This window comes from Pipra filicauda, unplaced genomic scaffold (genome assembly GCF_003945595.2).
Source record: "Pipra filicauda isolate LSUMZ 115617 unplaced genomic scaffold, ASM394559v2 scaffold541_size332799_pilon, whole genome shotgun sequence".
NCBI classification, from domain to species: domain Eukaryota; kingdom Metazoa; phylum Chordata; class Aves; order Passeriformes; family Pipridae; genus Pipra; species Pipra filicauda.
The window spans coordinates 232,845-255,736 of record NW_024104689.1 but is presented as its reverse complement, the minus strand read 5'-3'; the positions used below and the strand labels follow the sequence as shown (position 1 = coordinate 255,736).

Genomic DNA, 22,892 nt, shown 5'->3' with positions numbered 1-22,892 from the left:
ATTGATTGTGAATGTAATTACTCCTAACAATGTATTATTAAAAGTTTTGTATGAGAAATACATTTGTTATGTTTGATGTTTTAAATTTTCATTTGCTATATTTGGAAGCAGTCTGCTTTATCTTTGTCAGCTTGATTTCTGGAACTGAAATGAAACCTTTCAGTCCATGGTACCATAACTCCCCCTGTCATGGTAACCTGACATTCCTGAATACACAAACAAATCCTAAGGTAGGGTAAATGGTTCACTTTCCTCTTTTGGTTGTTCCCAATCCATGGGGAGGGGTGGGCTGCAGGCAAAGGCCCCTTCCTTAACTACCTTGCAGGGAATTTGTGATCTTTACTTTGGGTACCCAAATAGCAAGCCTTTGCCCTGGTGTAACAACTGCTTCTTATTCTGATCCCAAGAATGCAGAGTGCTGAGCACACGACGCCTGCCTCTTTTAAAGATTGTCAGAAAGGGAAATGGGAACAGGAGAGAAAGGGCACAGGTTTAAAGGCTGTTACTTGAAACTAGAGTATACCTGTTTATTTGAGGGATGCACACTTTTATTTCACTGTTACCTCTGATCTAGATAGTCTTACAATAGCAGAAGCATTTTTACCAGGTAGCTTTGGGATAGTAAAATAAGAGAGAGCTGTTTCTGGCTTGCTTCTTCTTGAAGACCCTTCTCTGTAAGATTGATGCTGATCCTCTCCTTGACCCATGTTATGTCCCTGCATGATAATTTTATAACCCTGAATAAAAGCACTACAAGGTCAGGAGAGCAAAGTAAGGTTAACACCACTTAGTCTGTCTTCTGAAGTGGGTATGTTCTCTTATTGAAAATGAGATAAAAGCTGAGTTTCCCTCTTTCGGTTACCATTCCTTGGCTTAATGTAATTTTTCTTCAGGTATCAGCAAAGTAAATAAAAAATATCACTCCTTAGGAAGCAAAATTAACTATATTTTTAAGTCAACTGAAGTAAGAAACAACTAAAAAAAATCAGTTGCCTGTAGAGCTGGAAAAGCTTTCACAGAGTTAGCTTGTAATCTTAATGTGTAAAAAATTGCAGCATAAAACAATCCAGATAAAATCCAGAGCACAGTCATCAGCACTGAAATCACCAGTCCTCACTTACTGGGAAATACTCTAGGTAACCTGCTGCTGTTAGAGGGAGGACTCGGCTATTGCAAGAAAATAGTAAAAATAAAGTTCTCTGATAATTTGAAGAAATCTCTTCTTGTAATGTGGATCAGGATTTACTAAATGGGAAAGGTAGTACAGATAGAGAAGAAAGATTAGAGGACAAGTAGAGCACTGGAAGATGACCAGTGCTGCCAGCAAGAACACAATTAGGAAAGCTGTGTTCAGACGTGGTAAAACAGGTGTGGATATTGACTCAGTAATTGCTGGAGGGTTTGTTCTCCTTTTTGGGGACTGAAAGCAAGAGAAAATTCCATCATCCAAATTGCTTTTTGTCTTCATGGTCTATCTTACGCGATCTGAATGGAAAGTAGCAAAGTACCTGTTTTCTGATCCAACTGACTATAAGAAAGCTAAACCACTAAGGTTCTTTACACAAACTTGTTCCTTTCTGCTCACCCCTTAAGAGTTTTCAATACAGCAAACCAGGATGAAGGCTCTCGTTAGGAACTGCATGACTCCTCTAGATACACCGTGTTCCATAATCCCACCTACCCGGTCAGACTAGGGGGAAAGCTCAAGAAAAGGAGGGTGTAGCACTGGTTACTTCAGCGATTAGGCCACTGCAGAGTTCAGCCACTCCAGCTCTAAACAATGTGCCCTGTGGCCCTTCAGTTATCAGCCCATGCAGAAGCCCCAGGGGAAAACGGCACCCTTTGGAACCATGCAGACTACGCAGTGTCTCTGTGTGTGTGTACATCTGCACGTCTGTGTAACATACCAAGAAGCTGAGCAGGCAGTGATTAAGAGCCAGAACACTTGTAACACAATGGAAAGGCAGACCCTGGGATTTCACTGCAGTTAACTAAATGTCCTTGTTCATCTCCTCCTTTTCCCAATCTCAGGAAAGCTTCTGCTCCCCTTGGCCACTTCATTTAGCATCTAAGTTGTATTTCTGCAAGACTCTCAGAAGGCCGTTCCACTTTACAGCTGCCATGTGCATTCATCCCCTTCCTTTCATCTCACTACCCTCCTCACGATGAAAAGTAGCAGAGGTGTTTACATGTCCCTTCTGCCCTCAGCTATTCTCTTGGTCCCTTATTTAACCTTCCTTCCAAACCACTTTTATTTCCTTCTTTCACCAAAAAGTTTGATTGGGGGGCAAGAGGAGAGTGGCAACTACCAAACAACCAAGCAATGTCCTTTCCTTATCCTCAAACTCCCCCTCCCACGCTTGGTTGCTGGAGTTCTGCTCTTGTATCGAAAGCATTTTCAATCACAAACTGTAATTTGTTCCCTTGAACTTCAGTGTTACTGTTCTTGTAATACTGAAAGTATATTTCTCTCAAATGTATAAATGCTGCAAACTATAGACGAAGTCATTGGAAGAAATACTGGAAAGTCCCTGAAAAAATACTTCTAACTCTTAGAAGAACAGAGAATGCAAACTTTAGTTTGTTGGCCTCAACCTCTCTGCTGGTGCTGAATATTGACTAATATAAACATCCTGGTTATGTATAAGGTGACAGATGCATGACCCATGCTGTATTTGCTTTTCATTATCAATTGCTTCCCATTCTAAAATGATTGCATTTCTTTTGTTCTTATCACATAATAATGTTCCTGGGAAAATCCCAGGAAAGTTACACATAACACTGTCTTGATATTGCAGACTTGCTCCAAGCGTTGCATTTATTCCTGTTTATAACAGGATATTATGAGTGATTCCACAGGAAATGGATCCTTTGGAAATTATACAAATATGCCATGGAAACTTTGGGGTCAGCAAATAGGCATTGTGTTTCTGTGTGCCAAAGTGAAACAAGAGTTTTGCCACCTGTAGAAATAAGCCTGAGATCACTGTTGTTGCAAACCATAATTAAGAATGATTTTTAATATTACCTGCAGTTAAATTATTTTTAATAATAACCATTGGTGCCAGTCAGTGCACAGATGACTTCACAATCCCTGTGGATTTCTAGGGAGGGAGATTCTCAGTGTGGAAGAATCTGGAAGATTACAGGTATAACTAAGCTTACTGATACTGTTTTCTCTGCCCTTGCACGATACAGGCAGCAGTGTGACATCTCTCTATAACCTTCTGCAGGCAGATTTCAACACAGCTATGCTGAATAACTTAGCACCATTAAACAAATACCATTTATTTTAGCAAGTACCAACCTTTGATAGGTCCAGCTATCTTATTCTATCAAAGTTCAAATTCATGAGGAACATGATCAATTTTGTTTTGAAAAAAAGATTTGTACTCAGTTTGCCAGATCCCACCTGTGTGTATCTCCATGGACTCAGCCAAGGACTCTAGCAGAAGGATAAAGTTCATGTTGGCAACTCCGGTATAAGTGTGTTGATTTCTCCTACTCCTTACTGGAAGATAGGTGAACTGGGGAAAATCTAATCTTTTTATCTTTTACAGAAAACTTTTTCATACCTAGACACCTTATAAAAATCTGTGGAAGTAAAAGGTCATTAGGCAAGCAGCTTCTTTTGAGGGCATATTTGGACCCAGTTAATCGACTTACCTCTGGATGAGCCTTCATTTTTTGAGATGCAGAGTTAAGCAGCTTTTCTGACCCAGCTAACACAAAATGCCAGAATTCCAAAACCAATTTTTAAGCACTGAACTAACATTCACATTGAACTCCTGAGAGCTTCTACTTTTTCCTTGAAACTATTTTCCAGAATGATGAAAGCTTTATAGCTCATTAGAGGAGCAAATGAATAAGTCCACCCCCTTAGCCCGGCTCTTTTATTAAAGATATATATTGTATACTTGCACAGAAATAAGGAGTCTTCAAAAATACTGACGATTCTTCTTCTCCTCTTCTGTTTTCGAGACCACACTTTTTTCAAGTTTGCAAGCAGACACGAGAATCAGAATTGAACCCAAAACGTCAATAAAATGTCAGAAGCTTGAAACATTCATCGCTTCTATGTGAAGTGTGTGCTAAAGCATTTAGTGGAAGGTTTCATGAACAGTGAGACTGGATGTGATAGTGAGAGCCTGGATTACATGTGTTTCTTTTTACTTGAAGCAGAACTTCTTGAAGGAATAAGAATGTATGAGAATGACCCACTGTGTGTGGGCAAAACACAAGCACAGACAAAACAATTACACTGCAGTTAAAAGGGAAGGTTTTCTAACTGAAAGTCAGTAACTAATTAAGAGTTTGTCCATGTAGGTGTCAGATCTTCGTGTGAGAGGGGCTTTGTCACCCAGCACAAATAGTGAAGAGCAAGTGACTTGTCAAAATATCTGATGCTCTGAAAGCTTTGTGTTTGACCTATCAATAACCAATAAAAGAATGCAGAGCCACCTGGCTGGTACAAGGCTGAGCCAGACAGCACCACCAGCAGACCAGTCATCAAGCCAATAAAAATGTGTTTGCTGACTTACTGAACTCCCGCTGTCAAAATTCTATCAGCTCCTCATTTTCTGCTTTCTTCTGTTTGGAACTTCATCTCTGACAGCAATGACCGTCATACTGCAAAAGAGAAGCGATTTACGTAGGCATTGCTTACCTGGAACACAAGTTTAATAAAAAGAGCCAAAGAAAACAGGTTTTGTTGTAGCTGGTTCATACTGAACACTGCAGCTTCATCCACTCCTCCTAACACCAAAAACACCCCAAGTGGTTTTTGCATAGTCAAATCTTTCCCCAAAGTCAGCAGGAGACTCAATAGACTAAGGAACATGGGAAAGAGCTGTCAATCCATCTGCACACATCTGACCTGTTGGTAGGCCAAATCCTACAGTCATTTCCCTGTTAAAAAATTCTCACAATATTATTCCTGCTTGGAGGAAAGGATGAAGGAGAGCATGTAATGTCTTCTGATATTAAAATGACTATTAAAAGAAAGAATAAGAAGAGAATGCATGAGAAGTACCCTGAAGAATTTGTTCCAAATGGTGTGTACCAGGAACACAAGCCAGGGCCACCCAGATGGAAAGCGTGCTTGATGGAACAGCACTCCCCTAAAAAATGAGGATTTGAACAAAACAAAAAACTTCATTAGAATACATACGATTTTGCAAATTCAAGTATATATTCAGATGCTAATGGCAAACTTTACCTAAATTAAACAACTCTTAGCTACAGCAGAACAGTATTTGGAGAAAACTGAAACACATTTTTCAGTCAATGTCCTGATCATATTTATTTTATGGGAATTTTCTAATGTTTAGCAGAAAACCAAAGGTAAAAATGCAGAATTAAAATGGAATCAAACGTTCCTCTTTTTAGGAGCTTATTTTCTAGAGAAAGCCTCGAGTATGTTTAGTCTCCTACCACCTCAATGTACTCCTGATGGGCATTCACTAGCAATTTTAGGAAAGAAAAAATGCAGTGCTCATGTTAGCTGCCATAACTTTTAAAACAATGTCTTGACACATTCCTGTACCTTGTGTGTTTTGAGACAACCTGGAGTCCCACAAGCTGAAAATTTAAAAAAAGGAGGGAAATCAACAGAGAAACACAAGATAATGGGGGCAATAACCATCCACTCTGTCCTCACTGGTGATCACATTCATCAAAAATGTTATCAGTGGGTTTCCTCCAAATACCTCCTCCCCTAAACACATCCTGAAACAGGCTGAAAGGATATGTGGCCCTCTCACTGTTTTGTGGATTCACTGTGAATTCAGCCAACTTACCACTGTCGTTTTGCCTTCCTTTCAACAAAGAGCAGGCATTTTTTGTTGCCAGGAACAATGGAGTTCATTTTACCACAGACTCCAAAGATGCCCAAGGCTGACCCCACACGTGGCACTCAAAGAGCTGTAAGACAGAATTCCCTGGGATGGCAGCTTTAGTATCTTCTAGGGTGTAAGCCAAGTATGACTTCTTGGCTTTTCCTTCCTTGCAACACAAGCAATGAAAGTACCGGACAGGATTAAAGTGGGGATGTCATGAGAGAAAGATGCAAAGATTTTGTGATGGTTCCAACGAGTGTTCCCATTTTCTTGTGGTTCACCCATCTCAGGTCACTGTTTTCTCAACTGATTTCAGCACTTGAAACAAAAGACCACAACTATCCAAAGCACACCCTCAAAAATTACTCAGCTCCACTGAATCTGAAAACTTAGTTGGATTGTCTTAATCCAGGTTTAGGGGGATGTTGATTTGGGGGCTTGGATTGGGTTTTTTATTCCCCTTATAGCCAGGAAATACTACAAAACATAGGATTGGTAGAGGTAAAAAAGGTAACATAATGATAAAACTAAGAGAGGGTAGCAGCAGGACACACCCCCTGACTGCACACACTAGTAGGGAGCAGTGACATCACATTTTACAAATCACAACCTCATTCATTCCTAACCAAATCCCTGCAGGAAAAAGCCCTGCCCCTTCAGAGATTGCCCATGTTAAACGGTTCCCAGGCCAGGAAAAAAGTTCCCCTCAGCCTTGTCTCAGGGACACATCCTCCAAAGCCATTCTCCTGCAGTTAGGAGAAGCCCTCACTTGCTGAAAGGAGACATCTCCTCTTTAATTGGCATTTGGCTTTCCTGGGCCTGCTGCCAGGGAATGCACGCTCCCGCTCCAGCTGCCAAGCCAAATAAATACCTGCTGTGGAAAGGCACACAGCCAAAGCCTGCAACAAAGCAGCCCAATCACTTCCTGCACCTATTGAATTCACATCTGGGTAAAGGGAAGGCAATTAAGCCATGGGGCAAATAATGCTCTGTAAGCACCCCCTCAGGGCCTGCCTGAGCTGGGACAGCCTCCCCTGCTCCAGGAATCCCCAGACCCACTCTAAGGACACCGAGGGATCTCACAGGATCACAGAACCGGGGAGGATCTTCACGCAGCAGCTCCTGCTAAAGAACACAGGCAAGGGGGGGACTTGAACGGTAACTTCAGGGAGGCAGATACAAACACTGTGGTGACTTCTGGCACAGCTCTACTGACACCACTGCTCACAAGAACTAAGCTCAACTTCACTCAGGATGATCCTCCAGGTCCCCTTCCAACCCACACCATCCTATGCTTCCATCTGTACAATGTGGGGCAAACTTATCTATAATGAGAGATATGGCAGCAGGCAGGGGAGAATTCAGCTTTCTAAATTCTGTAGGACGTGATGCTCTCTGTTCCCTGTCTTTTCCTTCCTTGCTGAAGGAATTGAGCCAAAGGCAGTGGAGGGAGACACAGGAAAGGTAGAATCCAAGGGAGTTCCTCTGCAGCTCAGGACAATGGCCTTGCCTCTTGAAATAGTCCCAGGGGGACCCATTTCCCTTGTTCCAGGCCTGTCTGCACAAGTACTGACTCACAGGACCAGGCTCTGTGCCCCCTGCTGCATCACAGCCTGTCCACCACCTCTGACTGCTGCTCCTCTGGACTCCTGCCTCTGGCAGGAGCTGGCTGCACAGTTTCACACACTGCTGCTCCATGTCTAAAAACAGCCTCACGCTCCAGACCCCAGCAGACTGCTTCTGGCATTTCCTCAGCAGTAACTCCTGTGGAATGAGCCTGACGGTTCCCATCTTGTGAACAGTCATGCAAGTACAAAGCCCAGCACTGCCACGTAAACTCGCCTTACTCATGTGTCCAAGAACAACACATAACCTGACTGTGCATGACAAGGCCTTACTCAACAGATCTGCTCTCCAGAGCATCCAGTCAGAGATCCATCTACCTGCAGTGGATTATCTGGCCATCATCCAAACTGTTCATTGCCTCCGTTTGCTACAGCTGGGAAAATCCTGCTGGAATAAGGGCCTATTTTATATGTTATCTTTAAAAGCTGTGGGTCCCTGAAAACTTCTACGGTTCTTCCCTCCTGATCTGGGTCATGTTTTTTATTCTGATGCAAGTCAATCTACTAAAACAACAAGGGAAATATCTTCTTGTGCAACTCTGGATTTTTGACTCCCACCCAGTTTTCAGCTTGGAAGGACATACACTGCCCAACAAAAAATGCTACTAAAACAGGACACATCAAAAGCCTCTCCGTTTTTTTAAGTCCCCAGGGGACTTAGGAATTGTTACCACCAGCTCTTTGAAATTCTCAAGATACGAAACACCAAGAAAGTTCAGCTTGACTGTGCACTAAGAGCACCAGACAAACGAAGGCAGACAGTAGAATGTACTCAGTCACAGTAAGCCTGCTGTTGCAACCTAAAACCCCTTGTCATCCTTAGAGCTATTTCTTTTCTGGAACCAGAAAGAGGGTTTGTTTTCCACGTAAAGTTCCAGCTTGGAGTAAATAGCATGTTTTGGGCTAGATTGTAATGAACTTGATGAACTGAGAAATATCTATATTTATATTTAAGCATTTATAAAATATTTACAGGAATGGCTGGGAAATTGCTTTGTTCTCCAGAGCTGCAGATCATGGAAGCAGAAAGCTTTCATGCAGAAATTACAAATTACCCTCTGCAAGGGTACTCAAAGATGGTGACTGTCACCATCTGAATAACATGCCAGTTGTCTGCAAGGGCCTCTGTGGGAAGGCAGGAAAAGTTCTGGAAAAGTATATTCCACAGTCAGGATAAATGAAAACAAAGTCCCTATGCCAAGTGCAGAAACAGCTTTGCACAAAAAAGAAACAGCAGACAGGTGTTTGTGTGAAACAGTTGGCATCATAAATAAAGCTGCCCTGCTGTCTGCAGAGATTATCTGAGGGATAATCTTGTCCTTGCATGTCAGCAGAAACCTGACTTTTCACCTCGGCCCAGAAGTTCTTTTGGACTCTCCCCTGCTCACAGCTTCACTTCTGACACCCACACACGGAATCTGAAATCTCACTAAAGCTGCTGGCCCTGCTACCTGTGTTTGATACTTGCCTTCAAGGGACTGCTGATATCTCCAAGATCTCTTTTTAGGAGGTCTTACCTATGTTCTTCTATTACCTCTGTCATATTTGTGAACTTCCAATGAAGTGCTGAATTTGCAGGACCATAGAATTGTTATTGGATCTCAAAGATCACCAAGTCCAGCTGTCAGTCTCCTGCTACTTTGTAAAACAACACTCTTTCTGTAATATTCAGACAATAAATCTGACACACCCTGGAGCAATTATTTTTATTTCAGTAAACTTGCCAGTCTTCTCTTCCAGGTTCTCCAGCAGTGATGCACCCAAATCCCTTAGACCCTGGGTACCACTTTACCAACCCTCATCACCACAAAAAGGGTCCCCCCAAAAGGACAGCGCTCAGAGCAACCTTACACAAATCTCCCTCTGTCATGGCCCAACCCCAGCCCACCACGGTGTTTGTAGCTTTTCCCAGGGGATCTTCAGCCCTCCACACCTACTCACCTCTGCCAGAAATGCCGGCTTTCCACGGCTCGCTCGGAACCAAACGCCCCTTCAGGCCCCAGAATGAAATCCGGGCAGGAGCCATCTGTCCTTGCCTGACAGGAAAACACACAACAAGTCAGCCAGGGAAAGGCACAGGATTTCAACTCTCTGCTGGACAGAAGCTTTCTGCTGTAAAAAACCCCCAAACCAGATATGAAGAGCTGAGAACTGTGCAGCAGTGACCCGTTACTGCTGCTATGTCTCTAATTCCCCACAGAGAAGGATGGTGACACTGGAAGATACAGAGGGGAATACCAACTAGTGTGGGATTGCTGGGAACTTCATGTGGATTTGCTTTGTTTTAAACTCACAAAGACATCTCCTGTTGACTTCAGCAGCAGTGCTAATTGTATCAGCACACCCCAGTAACAGCAACATAAGATGCTGGGTTTGTTTTCCTGATTTGTTATCAGAAAAATAATTTTAATTTGGGGGGGGGGGTTGTTGTTGTTTGTTTGTTTTTTTTTTTTGTAATAGAATAAGCTTTAAGGTAAAGTCCACACAAAGGAAGATCCATTTAGCAGATAGAATTTGTCATGTCTGCTTACACTACATCTTAGAAGTCTTGGCAACCTTTTAATACTTTAAGATTATTTTAGAATAACTCAGAAGACATTAAATGCAATTAAGAAATGGCAATCAAGCTTAATTTCAGCCTTCCTGAGGCTGAAATTCAGGTTCTCTGCTGTTGCACTCATAGCAAAGAGCTCGAGCACAACCAGACACCTCATTTTCACTCGTGCAGAGTTCTGTGCTGAGTCACAGCCTTCTAACAGAGTCCCAGCTCAGCAAATCTTCCTGACTATCACAGACTCAACTGCTCTCAACTGCACTGGGAAATAACACAGTCTGAGCAGAATCTGCTTTAACTTACTGCACATTTTACATTCCTTGCCATTCAAACAGACTACCCAGGCTTTTGACTAACAAGGAAAAACAACGAGAAAGTCAAAATATTACATACTTAGCCAAATGTATTACAGAATTTGGAGACTCTTACTGGTTAGGAAGAGGTGTTACTACTTCAGTAAAAATAGCCATGACTGTCTACCAATCATTTGGCAGTAACAGAAACTGATGTCTCAATTAGAAGCAAAACAAAGTAGTTTCCTTGTTTCTCCATGAAAACATGCCTTGAAAGGGTCCAATAATATTTGTGAAAGGCATTACCAATGTTTATCACTGTCTCTGTTGATTCTTCTTACACCTCCATTCTAAAAGACCAGAACCTTTGCTCCACATTGGATCCCACACCAAATGCTACAATGTTCCTTTTTGCACACAGAAAGATACTTTCTATTGTTTCCACTGGAAGGTTCTTGAAAGTGCAACAACAAGACAAGGTGCAGAGGAAAGGAAAACCTTAAATGATTTTAATCATGCCAGAGAAAGCTGAGGAAAACAAAAAATATTCCATATTTAGGACAGAAATGCACTGCAGAAATACAAGGCACTGACAGTGAACGACACAATCTACCTGACCTGCATCAGTGCTTTCCAGTGCTCCCTTGAGAAAACAGTTCAGAACCAGCCCATGCCAGACTAGAAATGCTAGGTACTAATCAAAGATCTTACCAGTAGTTACTAATCAAAAAATGCATCTATCCAGAAACTTCAGCACTCTCAGAGCACTGATTTACTGCTTGACACTCGTATAAAGGAATGCCAATATAACCAAGATTCAAAACTCTCATTAACACAGACTTGGTGAGTATTTAGTTCTTCAGTCCATGCCTCAAAACTGTGTATTGCAGCCAAGATTTTCCCAAGCATACAGTGGTTGCCTGAGGACTGCTAAGGTAGTTGCATGGCAATCATAGGAAAAGCATTTGGAAAAGATTGCCTGTGCTCTGATGTCTTTATCTCCCTTCAAGATCCTAAAGATGAATTTCAACCTTGAATCTCGGGCTCTTTCATTTCCTAGAGAACAACAGAGTGTGTGTTTTCTACTCCAGCTGACAACTACAGTGGACAGAAGAAACACCATCAAATGATTACTTGATCTTACTGGAAAGTTACTCTGAGTTGGAGCTTTTCCCTCTGCAAACACCCTTGGCTCCTTCTTGGAGATCAAGAGCTTCACATGCAGACACACACAGACTGTAACCCCTGCCTTGAACTGGATAAATTATTCAACGTGACTACTCTTTGTAACAGTCAGAGTTTAGCAAGGGCTCCAGGTGAGTTAGAACCAAGAGGTCATTATAATGTACAAAGAAAAAGCTGAAAAATAAAATCACAGGGCCTTATGGAACAAAAAAATTCAACCAACCAACTGGTCAAAAAACACACACACTCTGCTAAGAACAATTTGTCCAACTGGTTATCAGGAAAACAAAGTATTAGAAACACACTTAGCACAAAAAAAGAAAGCGCAAACACCTTGCTTCATTCCATTTTACACCCAAACACCAGTTTCTGTACTGTTTCACTTACAGAAAAAATAATGTAGGCAACAGGTTGGTTTCATTCTTTTCCTGTGTGGCCTGTTCTGCATGTGCTCATTCTCAGAGATCTCTCTTTCTCTTCTTCATTATTTATGTTTCAGCCCAGTGGATCAGCCACCTTTTGCTACAGCCTCCAGACACAAAGTTTTGCAACTCTGGGCTCTCAGCACTCCATCTTTTGCAGCAGCTCTCACTGCTGGAATGAACGTCTGTGACATTACCTGTTCACTCTGACCCGCTCTTAGTGGCAGAGATGTTTGTTCAAAGGAAAATCACCACATTCCAGCAGATCCTTACTTGGGCTCCAAGAGCTGCCTCCTTACCTGTGTTGTACTTCCACCTGGTGGCAAATTTATTGCAGCACGTGGCCGGGTTCAGGCAGCTCTCCTGGCAGACCAAGAGCAAACCCCCCTCACCAGGAGCGCTGCTCTTGACTGCAAAGACAAGCAAAGCACTTCTTCCTCTACGACTCTCAGCACCTGCCCCACTTTTGCTCTTTCCCAGATGGAAAATGGGTTTAGTTTAGTTCAGGGCTTTTTTTACAACTTTTTTACAACTGTAAAATTACCACTTGGCCAGCTACTCCCAAGTGATATTGCAGTGAGATTATACTACAAACCAGGAGAAGGCAAATTAAAAAACCAAGATTTCAGTCAAGGCTTTTAGGACTTCTGCACAAACCTCACTTGGACCACTAGGGAAACAGCACAGAAAACAGGAATAAATACTGAAGGCAAAACCTCCAATCGCTGTGAGAAAGGCTGTGGCATCATCTCCTGCATAGCAGAACTCAGCATCATCTAAGGGATGAAAGCATGGAGCTAAGGCAAAACACTGCAACAGGCTGAAAAATAAAGATCATTCAACTGGATAAATTAGGAGTGGAGGGAAATGCCTTGAAACACCACCCTGACTGATCAAAAAAAAAGGCGAATTTGACATAGGAAATGATTCTCACAATTTGGTTTTTCGTTTATAATGAACAGCAGGTGGAACAAAAAAATTACCATCTCACCCAATCCTTCACTATGCATGTCCTCTCAACAGCTTCTCATGTCCCCAGGCAGCCCAAAAGCCTCACACTCTTTCCTCTCACACAGACTGTAGAGGAGAAATGGGACAAAAGGTGTCACCCACCTGGCAGAGGAAGCTGAACTAACAAACCACTGACTCTCGAGTCCTTGTTGAGTTGCACTGTCAGATCTAAGAGCTCTTCCTCAGAAATGTCTTTAGGCCTCACAATGATCTCACTAGAAATGCCTGGTAAAAACAAAAAACAGGAGACACGTTAGCATTGGGAAACGAATCTATGGGCAGCTTGGTCATTTAGTCCAAAGACGTGTCTGAGGCTGAAAAACTCTTTCCTAACAACATTTCAATACAGAAGGAAACTTAGGGCTCCCACTCAAGTGACATTACAACTACTTTCTTCCTATGTCCATGCAATTTCTTTTCTTTCGGTTCAGCAGAGGAGATGAGGAAGAAAATGGTGCAAGACTGAATTAAGACAAAACAGGGGATTCCTCCTGCTTTATTTTTTTATTTTTAAGTAACAGTATCTTGTGCTTACCAAAGGATCACTTTTATGACATACCCACAGCTGCAGCTGCTTTTATCTTGTTCCTGACATAGATATGACTGGCTGGATTGTCTCCTACCAATACGACAGTGAGATGAGGTCTCTTGTTCCCAACGGATATCCACGATTCTACATCCCTTTGAACTTCTTGCAACACTTGGTTGGCAAGCTTTGTCCCGGAGATAACTGTTGCTTCATCACTACAAAGACAAAAAGAAACACAATATTTAGGTCTGACATTTCACCAGGAAGACACTTTCAAGTGTGGGATCTACCATGCTAACCACTGCAAAATGTTTTGATTCATTTGCTAGTATTTCATTTGAAAAACACACTACAAATCCACAGGAAAAGAAGTGTTTCCCCACTCTAATTTGAAGAGCATTAATATGCCATCATTGCACATGGAAAAGGAGTTCACCAGCCACAAAAGTGGGGAAAAAGGAAGGGTTTTGGTTCATCAGCTCTTAACAAAACACCATTAAAGGATAACTTGATCTTACTTATTACAAATTCAGTCTCCGTAGGCTTCCCTCTCTGAGACGGAGAATTTAACATGTAGACACATCAACACTGTAACCCCTGCCTTGAACTGAAAATGTTAATTACAAAAGACTACTGTTTGTAACTGATGGTGTAGCAAAGAGTCCAGAGGAGTTATAATGAAAAGGTGCCATGATAACTAAAAAAAAAAAAATAAATCCCAGTGCCTGGTTAAAAAACCACCAAAACTGAACAAACAAAAACAAGCCAATCATACAAGCAAAAAGCCAAAAAGCACACTCACTCCCCTAAGAACAGTTTATCCAACTGGTTATCAGGAAAACAAAGTATTAGAAACACACTTAGCACAAAAAAAAAAAAAGCTACAAACACCTTGCTTCATTCCATTTTACACCCAAACACCAGTTTCTGTACTGTTTCACTTACAGAAAAAATAATGTAGGCAACAGATCGGTTTCATTCTTTTCCTGTGTGGCCTGTTCTGCATGTGCTCATTCTCAGAGATATCTCTCTCTCTTCTTCATTATTTATGTTTCAGCTCTACATGCCCTGAGCACAAGACACTCCTTCCCAGGTACTCATTATCCCAGACAAACAATTAATGCCCACCCATGCAGCAATGCCTTCCCCATTTCACTAGACAAGGATTTTACAACAGTTGGTGCCAAAAGTCTGCTCAATCCATAGGAATGACTATCCTGTAACTGTGCCACTTGCACTATAAATGCATTGTCTAATGACAACTTCTTCCAGCCTCTAAGCAAACCACCCTCAGTGCACACTCTTCCTCAAAACCTGGCCTCAGCCTCATTGAGCTCTCAAGGGCTCTCCTCACTGAAACCTCACCCTTCTCACCTCAGCACCTTCAGTCTTCTCAGTCATCCAAGGATCAAAGGCAAAGCAAGTGAACACATCAACAGGGCTAAAAAGGCACAAATCTAGAAGAAAAAAACACCCTGAAACACACAAAACTAGGAGAAAACACATGCAATGCATCCTGCCCAGGAGATGCTGGGATAAGGCTCTTCAACACCTGCATCTCTCCAAGGACAACAGGGAGTTGTACAAACCTCAGAAAAAGGCAATTTTAGAAGGAAAAGACTTGGCTGGAAACAAAATGTTTCAAGACAAAACTGGTCTGACAAATTAAGACTCTGGGACAGCCCAGATAGAGAAGAGGAAAATTATTTCACATTAATCCACATAGGCAGAAAAAACAAGGACAATTATACCTTAGCAAAAAGTTCCCTCCTTAGTAATGTCCCAAACTGCTTTCAGGATTGCACTTCCAGCTTTATTTCTGCACGACACCAAGGAAGGGTTGACTGGCTCAAAACAACCAGCTGGGAAGTGTGTTTGGGGGAACAGGTTGAGCTCTGTACAGGTGGGACGGCCACTGCTCTGCCCTGCCCTCCGTGAGCCTCAGTCAGCCTCTGGTCCGGTCCAGAATGGCAGAGACTGACCCAGGGGCTGACCCAAAATGGCGGGGACTGACCCAGGGCCTGACCCAAAATGGCGGGGACTGACCCAGGGGCTGCCCCAAAATGGCGGGGACTGACCCAGGGGCTGACCCAAAATGGCGGGGACTGACCCAGGGCCTCGAGAGCCCCACAACACCAGGGACTGACTCCTTGGGCCCCACAGGGAACACGGAAGCACAGCTGTGCCTGGGGGAGGCCCCAGCCAAGGGGAGCAGGGGTGATGGGGGTGTCAAGGGGCTGCTCTGCTCCATTTCCATCTCAGGATTATTTTTTGCAGCGATACAGAAGTCCATATAAGACAAAAAATTATTTCACATTCGTTCAAACAGGCAGAAGAAAACAAGGACAATTGTACCTTAGCAAGAACTTATAGAATGGCCCTACTTCACAAGAACAGACCTCTCCTGCATTCCACCAGCTACATGGATACTCTGAAGTTAGAAAAGATATCAATGCAAACAGTAGCTCTGTTTTTCCTATTTCATATCTACTGGGAAGGGAGAGGGGAAATAGCATTTTTCACAGATGCCAAATATAAAAATATTAAGTACTAAATACCAAAATATGTTGGTGCTTCTCAGGTTTAGAATCCAGATAGTCGATGTCCTTCGATGGAATTATTACACAAGAACTACTTGAACAAGGAAAGCTTCAGCTGTACAGAAAGGTTACATTGCAAGAGCTATTCAAAACACTGAAATTACGAAGTGAATTCTTACTATTCTTATTTTAAACATTAGCCACATGAAAACCTTGACCAGGTGTTGGTCAGTGACAGATTTACTGACATTTATGACAGATGTAATGACCAGGTTAAATGACAGATTTCATACGTGCTACTATGCCACCCCGTCCCAGTGGTCTCCTAGAGCATGGAGCCTCCTATTCTGAACTCAGTAAAATGTGACTTTACAACAGAAAGTTCACTTACTGAATTCTTCTTGTGAATGAATCCAGTCACTTGCAGGGCACGACAGAAACAAAGATCTCAGCTGCTGTTCCAGATCAACCCATACACTAAAAGCCCAAGATCATATGGAGCATCACAACAGGATTCTCCACGTCCCATACATACCACACAAACACCTCTGGAAAATCATTAGGGCAGGAACATCTCCCTTTTGCACAACTGGAAAAAACAGTTACCAGCAGCACAGAACACAAGCAAGATATGCAGTGGTCTGGGAAGACACCTGCTTGGGTCAAAACTGGCAGAATCAGTTCTCCATATACAGAACAGCAGAGACTTATTTCAATGACTGTTCAGCTTCCTCATCTTTTCACCTTTGAAAACACAGAGCAAAGACAATGCTTTCAGCACAGGCGCTTGGGTTCTGCTGGACTGAGCCAACTTTCAGGCAGCATTTAAGACAACTCCAGTAGAAACGCAAAGGCTGACAAGCAAGAAAGGAGTGAAACCCTCCCACCCACACCCAGGCAAGTGCTCGGAGCTGCTGTGCTACACCGCCAGCACAAGAATCCCTGTGCAGACAGCACAATACATTAAACCAGCGCGCTGATTAATGTCAGGACAACGGTCCTCACTGCACCAAACCGTGGCCTGCTTGCCACCACCCCATTCATATACATGAAAACCACTGAGAGGCTCTTGAAGGTACCAGGAGCAAACAAACGCGTAATACCAGCTTCCCCTCGGGGAGGGGACAGGAAAATCACACCGCAAGGGCTCCTTCCAGGCACACCGCCTAAATCCCCGCCGCGATTTAAACCCCCGAGGCCAGGGCCGGGCCCGCTCGCCGCCCCCCATCCCGCTCGCACAGACCTCCGTTTTCCCGGGAAGAACAGCGGAACTCATCGCGGATCCGAGGCCATCCACCGCCGAGGCCGGCCCTGAGGGGAGCCGAGCCCGCTGCCCCCTCAGGCCTTTCCGCCCTTTCCGTCCGCCCAGCGCGGCGCGCGCTGCCCGCCGCGGCGTGAGGGGACCGAGGAGGAGGAGGAGGAAGGAAGGAGAAAAAACGCCCCGATGGGCGCCGCGTACCTGTCGGCACTGCAGGGGGAGCTGCTGGCGCTGCAGGCGGCCCGCGGCGCCGGGCCGGTGAGGGCTCGCCAACGCCTCAGCGGCGCCAAGCCCGGGCGCAGCAAGGCCGAGGAGGAGGAGGAGGCGAAAGAAAAGGAGAAGGCTGTGGTGGCCGCCGCCATGTCGGTCGGTCCCCAGGGACGGAAGCGACGCCGTAACCAAGCGACGAGGGAGGAGCCGGGGCACAGTGGGACCGACGGGGGCGGGCGGAGCTGAGTGACGGGTGGTGCTGAGGGACGGGAACAGAAGTTCACGGGAACCAAAGACTGCAAACGAAGTCCGACCATTTGCGAGGCTCCAGCTCTACCTTCAGGCGCAACGTCCTTCTCCCGGCGACCGGCGACTCCGGCGGTCCCTGGGCTCCGGCGGTCCTTCGGCTCCGCCCCTCCTTCGGCTCCGCCCGTCCTTCGGCTCCGCCCCTCCTTCGGCTCCGCCCGTCCTTCGGCTCCGCCCGTCCTTCGGCTCCGCCCGTTCCGCCGCGACTCCGGTCCCGCTACCTGCCCCGGCTCTTGCCTCTTCGCTTGGTTACGGCGACGCTTCTCTCTCTGAGGACTGACCGACGTGGTGGCGGCGGCCACCACAACCTTCTCCTTCGCCTCCTCCTCCGCGCTGCTTCGCCGGGGCTGGGCGCCGCTGAGCCGGTGGCGATCCCTCACTCGCAGCGCCAGCAGTTCCCCTCGCAGCGCCGACAGATACGCGGCGGTGATCGGGGAGTTTTCCTCCGCGCTCCTTCCTTTTCTTCCTCCTCCTTCTCCTCCTCCTCCTCCTGCTCCTCGATCCCCTCACGCGGTGGCGGGTGGCGCGCGCCGCGCTCGGTGGGCGAAAAGGGCGCGAAAGGCCTGAGGGGGCAGCGGGCTCGGCTCCCCTCGGGGTCGCCCCAGCAGATTTCAAGCGCCTGTACTAAAAGCGTTGTCTTTGCTCTGTGTTTTCACACGTGAAAAGGTGAGGCAGCTAAACAGTTACTGAAATAAGCCTCTGACCCCCTGGATATTCTGCCAGTTTTGCCTCAAACAGCTGTATTTCTGGACCGGTGCCCGCTTCTGTTTTCTGCCTCTGTTGCCAAATACTTTGAAAGTGTTGGAATAAATAAAACTCTCTCCTACCATCTTGGTAGTGTTAGAAAGGAAGGCATTACTTTGTTTCTGGCCCAAGGTGTGTGTGAAAGACTGAAAGAATCCCAGTCCCCACGCAGGCAAAATAATAATTTTTTTCACCTGTTTTGACCTTTTAGAAAACAGATTAATGATCATTGGTTCTAAATTACATAATTCTCTTTTCTGAGTTCCTATTCTACCTTCTTTTGCCTACTAATTTCTCCTTTTCTATAACAATTAGTCCATATCTGTAGTCTTTTTACTGTCTTTTGCCCTCTCGTGGGTTTGTTCAAGCTCAAATACTAAGCCTTTTTTCTTATTATTATTTGTATTTTTTTTTTTAAAATGTCCTTCCAGATGTCCAAGTTCAACAATATATTTTTCCCAGGCTTTGCTCATTGAAGCATATCAAGGTCAGTTTAGCAAAAGTTCTTACTTTTGCTAAGTAGAACTTAGAAACTTATAAGAATCATTCTTGAAAAAGTAGCTGCCTTAGAGTAATTTGAGGCTTAATACAGCTTATGGTTAATTAAAACAAGTAATTAAAAGGTTTAATTGCAACCACTGAAAATTAGAAAAGCTATATCCTTTCCAACACTGCTAGTAACTGTTTTGTCCAGTTCTGCAAAAGGAAGGTGTTCCTGCAATAGTGATTTTCCAGAGGTTTTCATGTAGTATGTATGGGACATGTAAAATCCTGTTGGAATGCTCCATAAGAATGATTTCATATTCTATTCCCAAATACAGAAGGTCACAGATGTTCAATGTGGCTGGCTAAGTATGTTGGAAGGGTGGGTCATATAAGTGATACTTTAGTAAGCACAAGATATTGTTATTTAAAAAAAAAAGGAAAAGCAGGAGGGATTTCCTTTTTGTCTCAGTTTCATTTTGTACCGTTTTCTTTCTCATTTTCTCTGCTGAAGTTAAAGAAAAGAAATTGCATGGACATATGAAGAGGAGGTTTCTGTCAGAGCAGGGTTCTGCCCCATCCCAGGCACAAGGAAAAACTGCCAGGTTTGTTTTGCATGAACACCTGACTTGCCTAAGGTTAGCAAGTTCTCTTTTGCAAAAACCATTTCATAATTTGCTCCACGTTTCTATCTTTGTTTTTTTTTATTCCCCAGGTTGGCATAAAATCAAGGTTACGGTTACTTTCAGTCTCTGAGGGAAGTTTCACTTCTAGGAGACTCTTTCATCAATGTACTGAATATCTCAATTTCCACAACCCTTTCTCATTAGGAATCAGAAGGAAACTCCCTCTCATCAGAAAATGGAGAATTAAATTGTAAATGATAACAGTGTGGGTTAACTTTACGGTTTTTTTTAATTGAAAATCTTTTAACAAGAGATTACAATGTTCTAGTTTTATAATATGCATGATATCTTTTAATTAGTTATCTCCTTTTAATGCAAACCCACAAAATACCAACTAAATGCAAACATGGTGTTTATGTCCCTCAACTGTTGTTACTGGCAGTGTCTGAATTTCCTTATTAACTCTCCTGTGCCTTTATTTGACCTTTTGAACCATCCCTTATGCTCTCTGAGTGGGACAGTGGGATATATGGCCTCACAGCTGCAGGGTTATGTTGGGATCTGGCCCGGAATGGGTGACGTGTGGTTATGTAAAAGATGCAAAAAATAATCCTTCTGAGATGGAAATGGAGCAGAGCAGCCCCTTGAGAGCAGCGTGTCACCGTCCTTTTGTCTGCTCCCCTCAGCTGGGGCCTCCCCCAGGCACAGCTGTGCTTCCGTGTTCCCTGTGGGGCCCAAGGAGTCAGTCCCTGGTGTTGTGTGGCTCTCGAGGCCCTGGGTCAGTCCCCGCCATTTTGGGTCAGGCCCTGGGTCAGTCCCCGCCATTTTGGGGCAGCCCCTGGGTCAGTCCCCGCCATTTTGGGGCAGCCCCTGGGTCAGTCCCCGCCATTTTGGGGCAGCCCCTGGGTCAGTCCCCGCCATTTTGGGTCAGCCCCTGGATCAGTCTCCGCCATTTTGGGGCAGCCCCTGGGTCACTCCCCGCCATTTTGGGGCAGCCCCTGGGTCACTCCCCGCCATTTTGGTTCAGCCCCTGGGTCAGTCTCTGCCATTCTGGACCGGACCAGAGGCTGACTGAGGCTCACGGAGGGCAGGGCAGAGCAGTGGCCGTCCCACCTGTACAGAGCTCAACCTGTTCCCCCAAACACACTTCCCAGCTGGTTGTTTTGAGCCAGTCAACCCTTCCTTGGGTGTTGTGCAGAAATAAAGCTGGAAGTGCAATCCTGAAAGCAGTTTGGGACATTACTAAGGAGGGAACTTTTTGCTAAGATATAATTGTCCTTGTTTTTTCTGCCTATGTGAAGTAATGTGAAATAATTTTCCTCTTTTCTGTCTAGGCTGTCCCAGAGTGTTAATTTGTCAGACCAGTTTTGTCTTGAAACATTTTTGTTTCCAGACAAGTCTTTGCCTTCTAAAATTGCCTTTTTCTGAGGTTTGTACAACTCCCTGTTGTCCTTGGAGAGATGCAGGTGTTGAAGAGCCTTATCCCAGCATCTCCTGGGCAGGATGCATTGCATGTGTTTTCTCCTAGTTTTGTGTGTTTCAGGGTGTTTTTTCCTTCTAGATTTGTGCCTTTTTAGCCCTGTTGATGTGTTCACTTGCTTTGCCTTTGATCCTTGGATGACTGAGAAGACTGAAGGTGCTGAGGTGAGAAGGGTGAGGTTTCAGTGAGGAGAGCCCTTGAGAGCTTAATGAGGCTGAGGCCAGGTTTTGAGGAAGAGTGTGCACTGAGGGTGGTTTGCTTAGAGGCTGGGAGAAGTTGTCATTAGACAATGCATTTATAGTGCAAGTGGCACAGTTACAGGATAGTCATTCCTATGGATTGAGCACACTTTTGGCACCAAACTGTTGTAAAATCCTTGTCTAGTGAAATGGGGAAGGCATTGCTGCACGGGTGGGCATTAATTATTTGTCTGGGATAATGAGTACCTGGGAAGGAGTGTCTTGTGCTCAGGGCATGTAGAGCTGAAACATAAATAATGAAGAAGAGAGAGAGGCATCTCTGAGAATGAGCACATGCAGAACAGGCCACACAGGAAAAGAATGAAACCGATCTGTTGCCTACATTATTTTTTCTGTAAGTGAAACAGTACAGAAACTGGTGTTTGGGTGTAAAATGGAATGAAGCAAGGTGTTTGTGCTTTTTTTTTTTGTGCTAAGTGTGTTTCTAATACTTTGTTTTCCTGATAGCCAGTTGGATAAACTGATCTTAGCAGAGTGTGTGTTTTTTTGATCGGTTGGTTGGTTGAAATTTTTTGTTCCATAAGAGCCTGTGATTTTATTTTTCAGCTTTTTCTTTGTACATTATAATGACCTCTTGGTTCTAACTCACCTGGAGCCCTTGCTAAACTCTGACTGTTACAAAGAGTAGTCACATTGAATAATTTATCCAGTTCAAGGCAGGGGTTACAGTCTGTGTGTGTCTGCATGTGAAGCTCTTGATCTCCAAGAAGGAGCCAAGGGTGTTTGCAGAGGGAAAAGCTCCAACTCAGAGTAACTTTCCAGTGAGTAAAATCAAGTAATCATTTGATGGTGTTTCTTCTGTCCACTGTAGTTGTCAGCTGGAGTAGAAAACACACACTCTGTTGTTCTCTAGGAAATGAAAGAGCCCGAGATTCAAGGTTGAAATTCATCTTTAGGATCTTGAAGGGAGATAAAGACATCAGAGCACAGGCAATCTTTTCCAAATGCTTTTCCTATGATTGCCATGCAACTACCTTAGCAGTCCTCAGGCAACCACTGTATGCTTGGGAAAATCTTGGCTGCAATACACAGTTTTGAGGCATGGACTGAAGAACCAAATACTCACCAAGTCTGTGTTAATGAGAGTTTTGAATCTTGGTTATATTGGCATTCCTTTATACGAGTGTCAAGCAGTAAATCAGTGCTCTGAGAGTGCTAAAGTTTCTGGATAGATGCATTTTTTGATTAGTAACTACTGGTAAGATCTTTGATTAGTACCTAGCATTTCTAGTCTGGCATGGGCTGGTTCTGAACTGTTTTCTCAAGGGAGCACTGGAAAGCACTGATGCAGGTCAGGTAGATTGTGTCGTTCACTGTCAGTGCATTGTATTTCTGCAGTGCATTTCTGTCCTAAATATGGAACATTTTTTGTTTTCCTCAGCTTTCTCTGGCATGATTAAAATCATTTAAGGTTTTCCTTTCCTTCCAGTGGAAAGAACCTTCCAGTGGAAACAATAGAAAGTATCTTTTTGTGTGCAAAAAGGAACATTGTAGCATTTGGTGTGGGATCCAATGTGGAGCAAAGGTTC

At 44.1% G+C, this 22,892-nt stretch overlaps 1 protein-coding gene across 7 annotated transcripts in view; it reads right to left on the bottom strand.

Moving 5' to 3' along the window:
* The window catches only part of RASSF6 (Ras association domain family member 6), a 94,246-nt gene that overhangs the window by 55,527 nt on the left and 15,827 nt on the right, over positions 1 to 22,892 (bottom strand). For 4 of the 7 annotated variants that reach the window (XM_039387232.1, XM_039387228.1, XM_027737808.2 and 1 more), the window contains 3 exons: positions 9,404 to 9,498; positions 5,033 to 5,120; positions 4,542 to 4,629 (listed from right to left, as the gene is read on the bottom strand). Coding sequence is in view for 1 of the 7 variants with exons in the window: in XM_039387227.1 (XP_039243161.1) it covers positions 9,404 to 9,498; positions 14,831 to 14,857 (122 nt within the window). In the remaining 6 variants the exon portion in view is untranslated. Of the gene's footprint in view, positions 1 to 4,541; positions 4,630 to 5,032; positions 5,121 to 9,403; positions 9,499 to 14,830; positions 14,914 to 15,045; positions 15,888 to 16,014; positions 16,112 to 16,387; positions 16,741 to 17,239; positions 17,441 to 22,892 lie in introns of those variants that run through there. The other 3 variants (XM_039387227.1, XM_039387231.1, XM_039387233.1) reach the window with 3 other exon arrangements.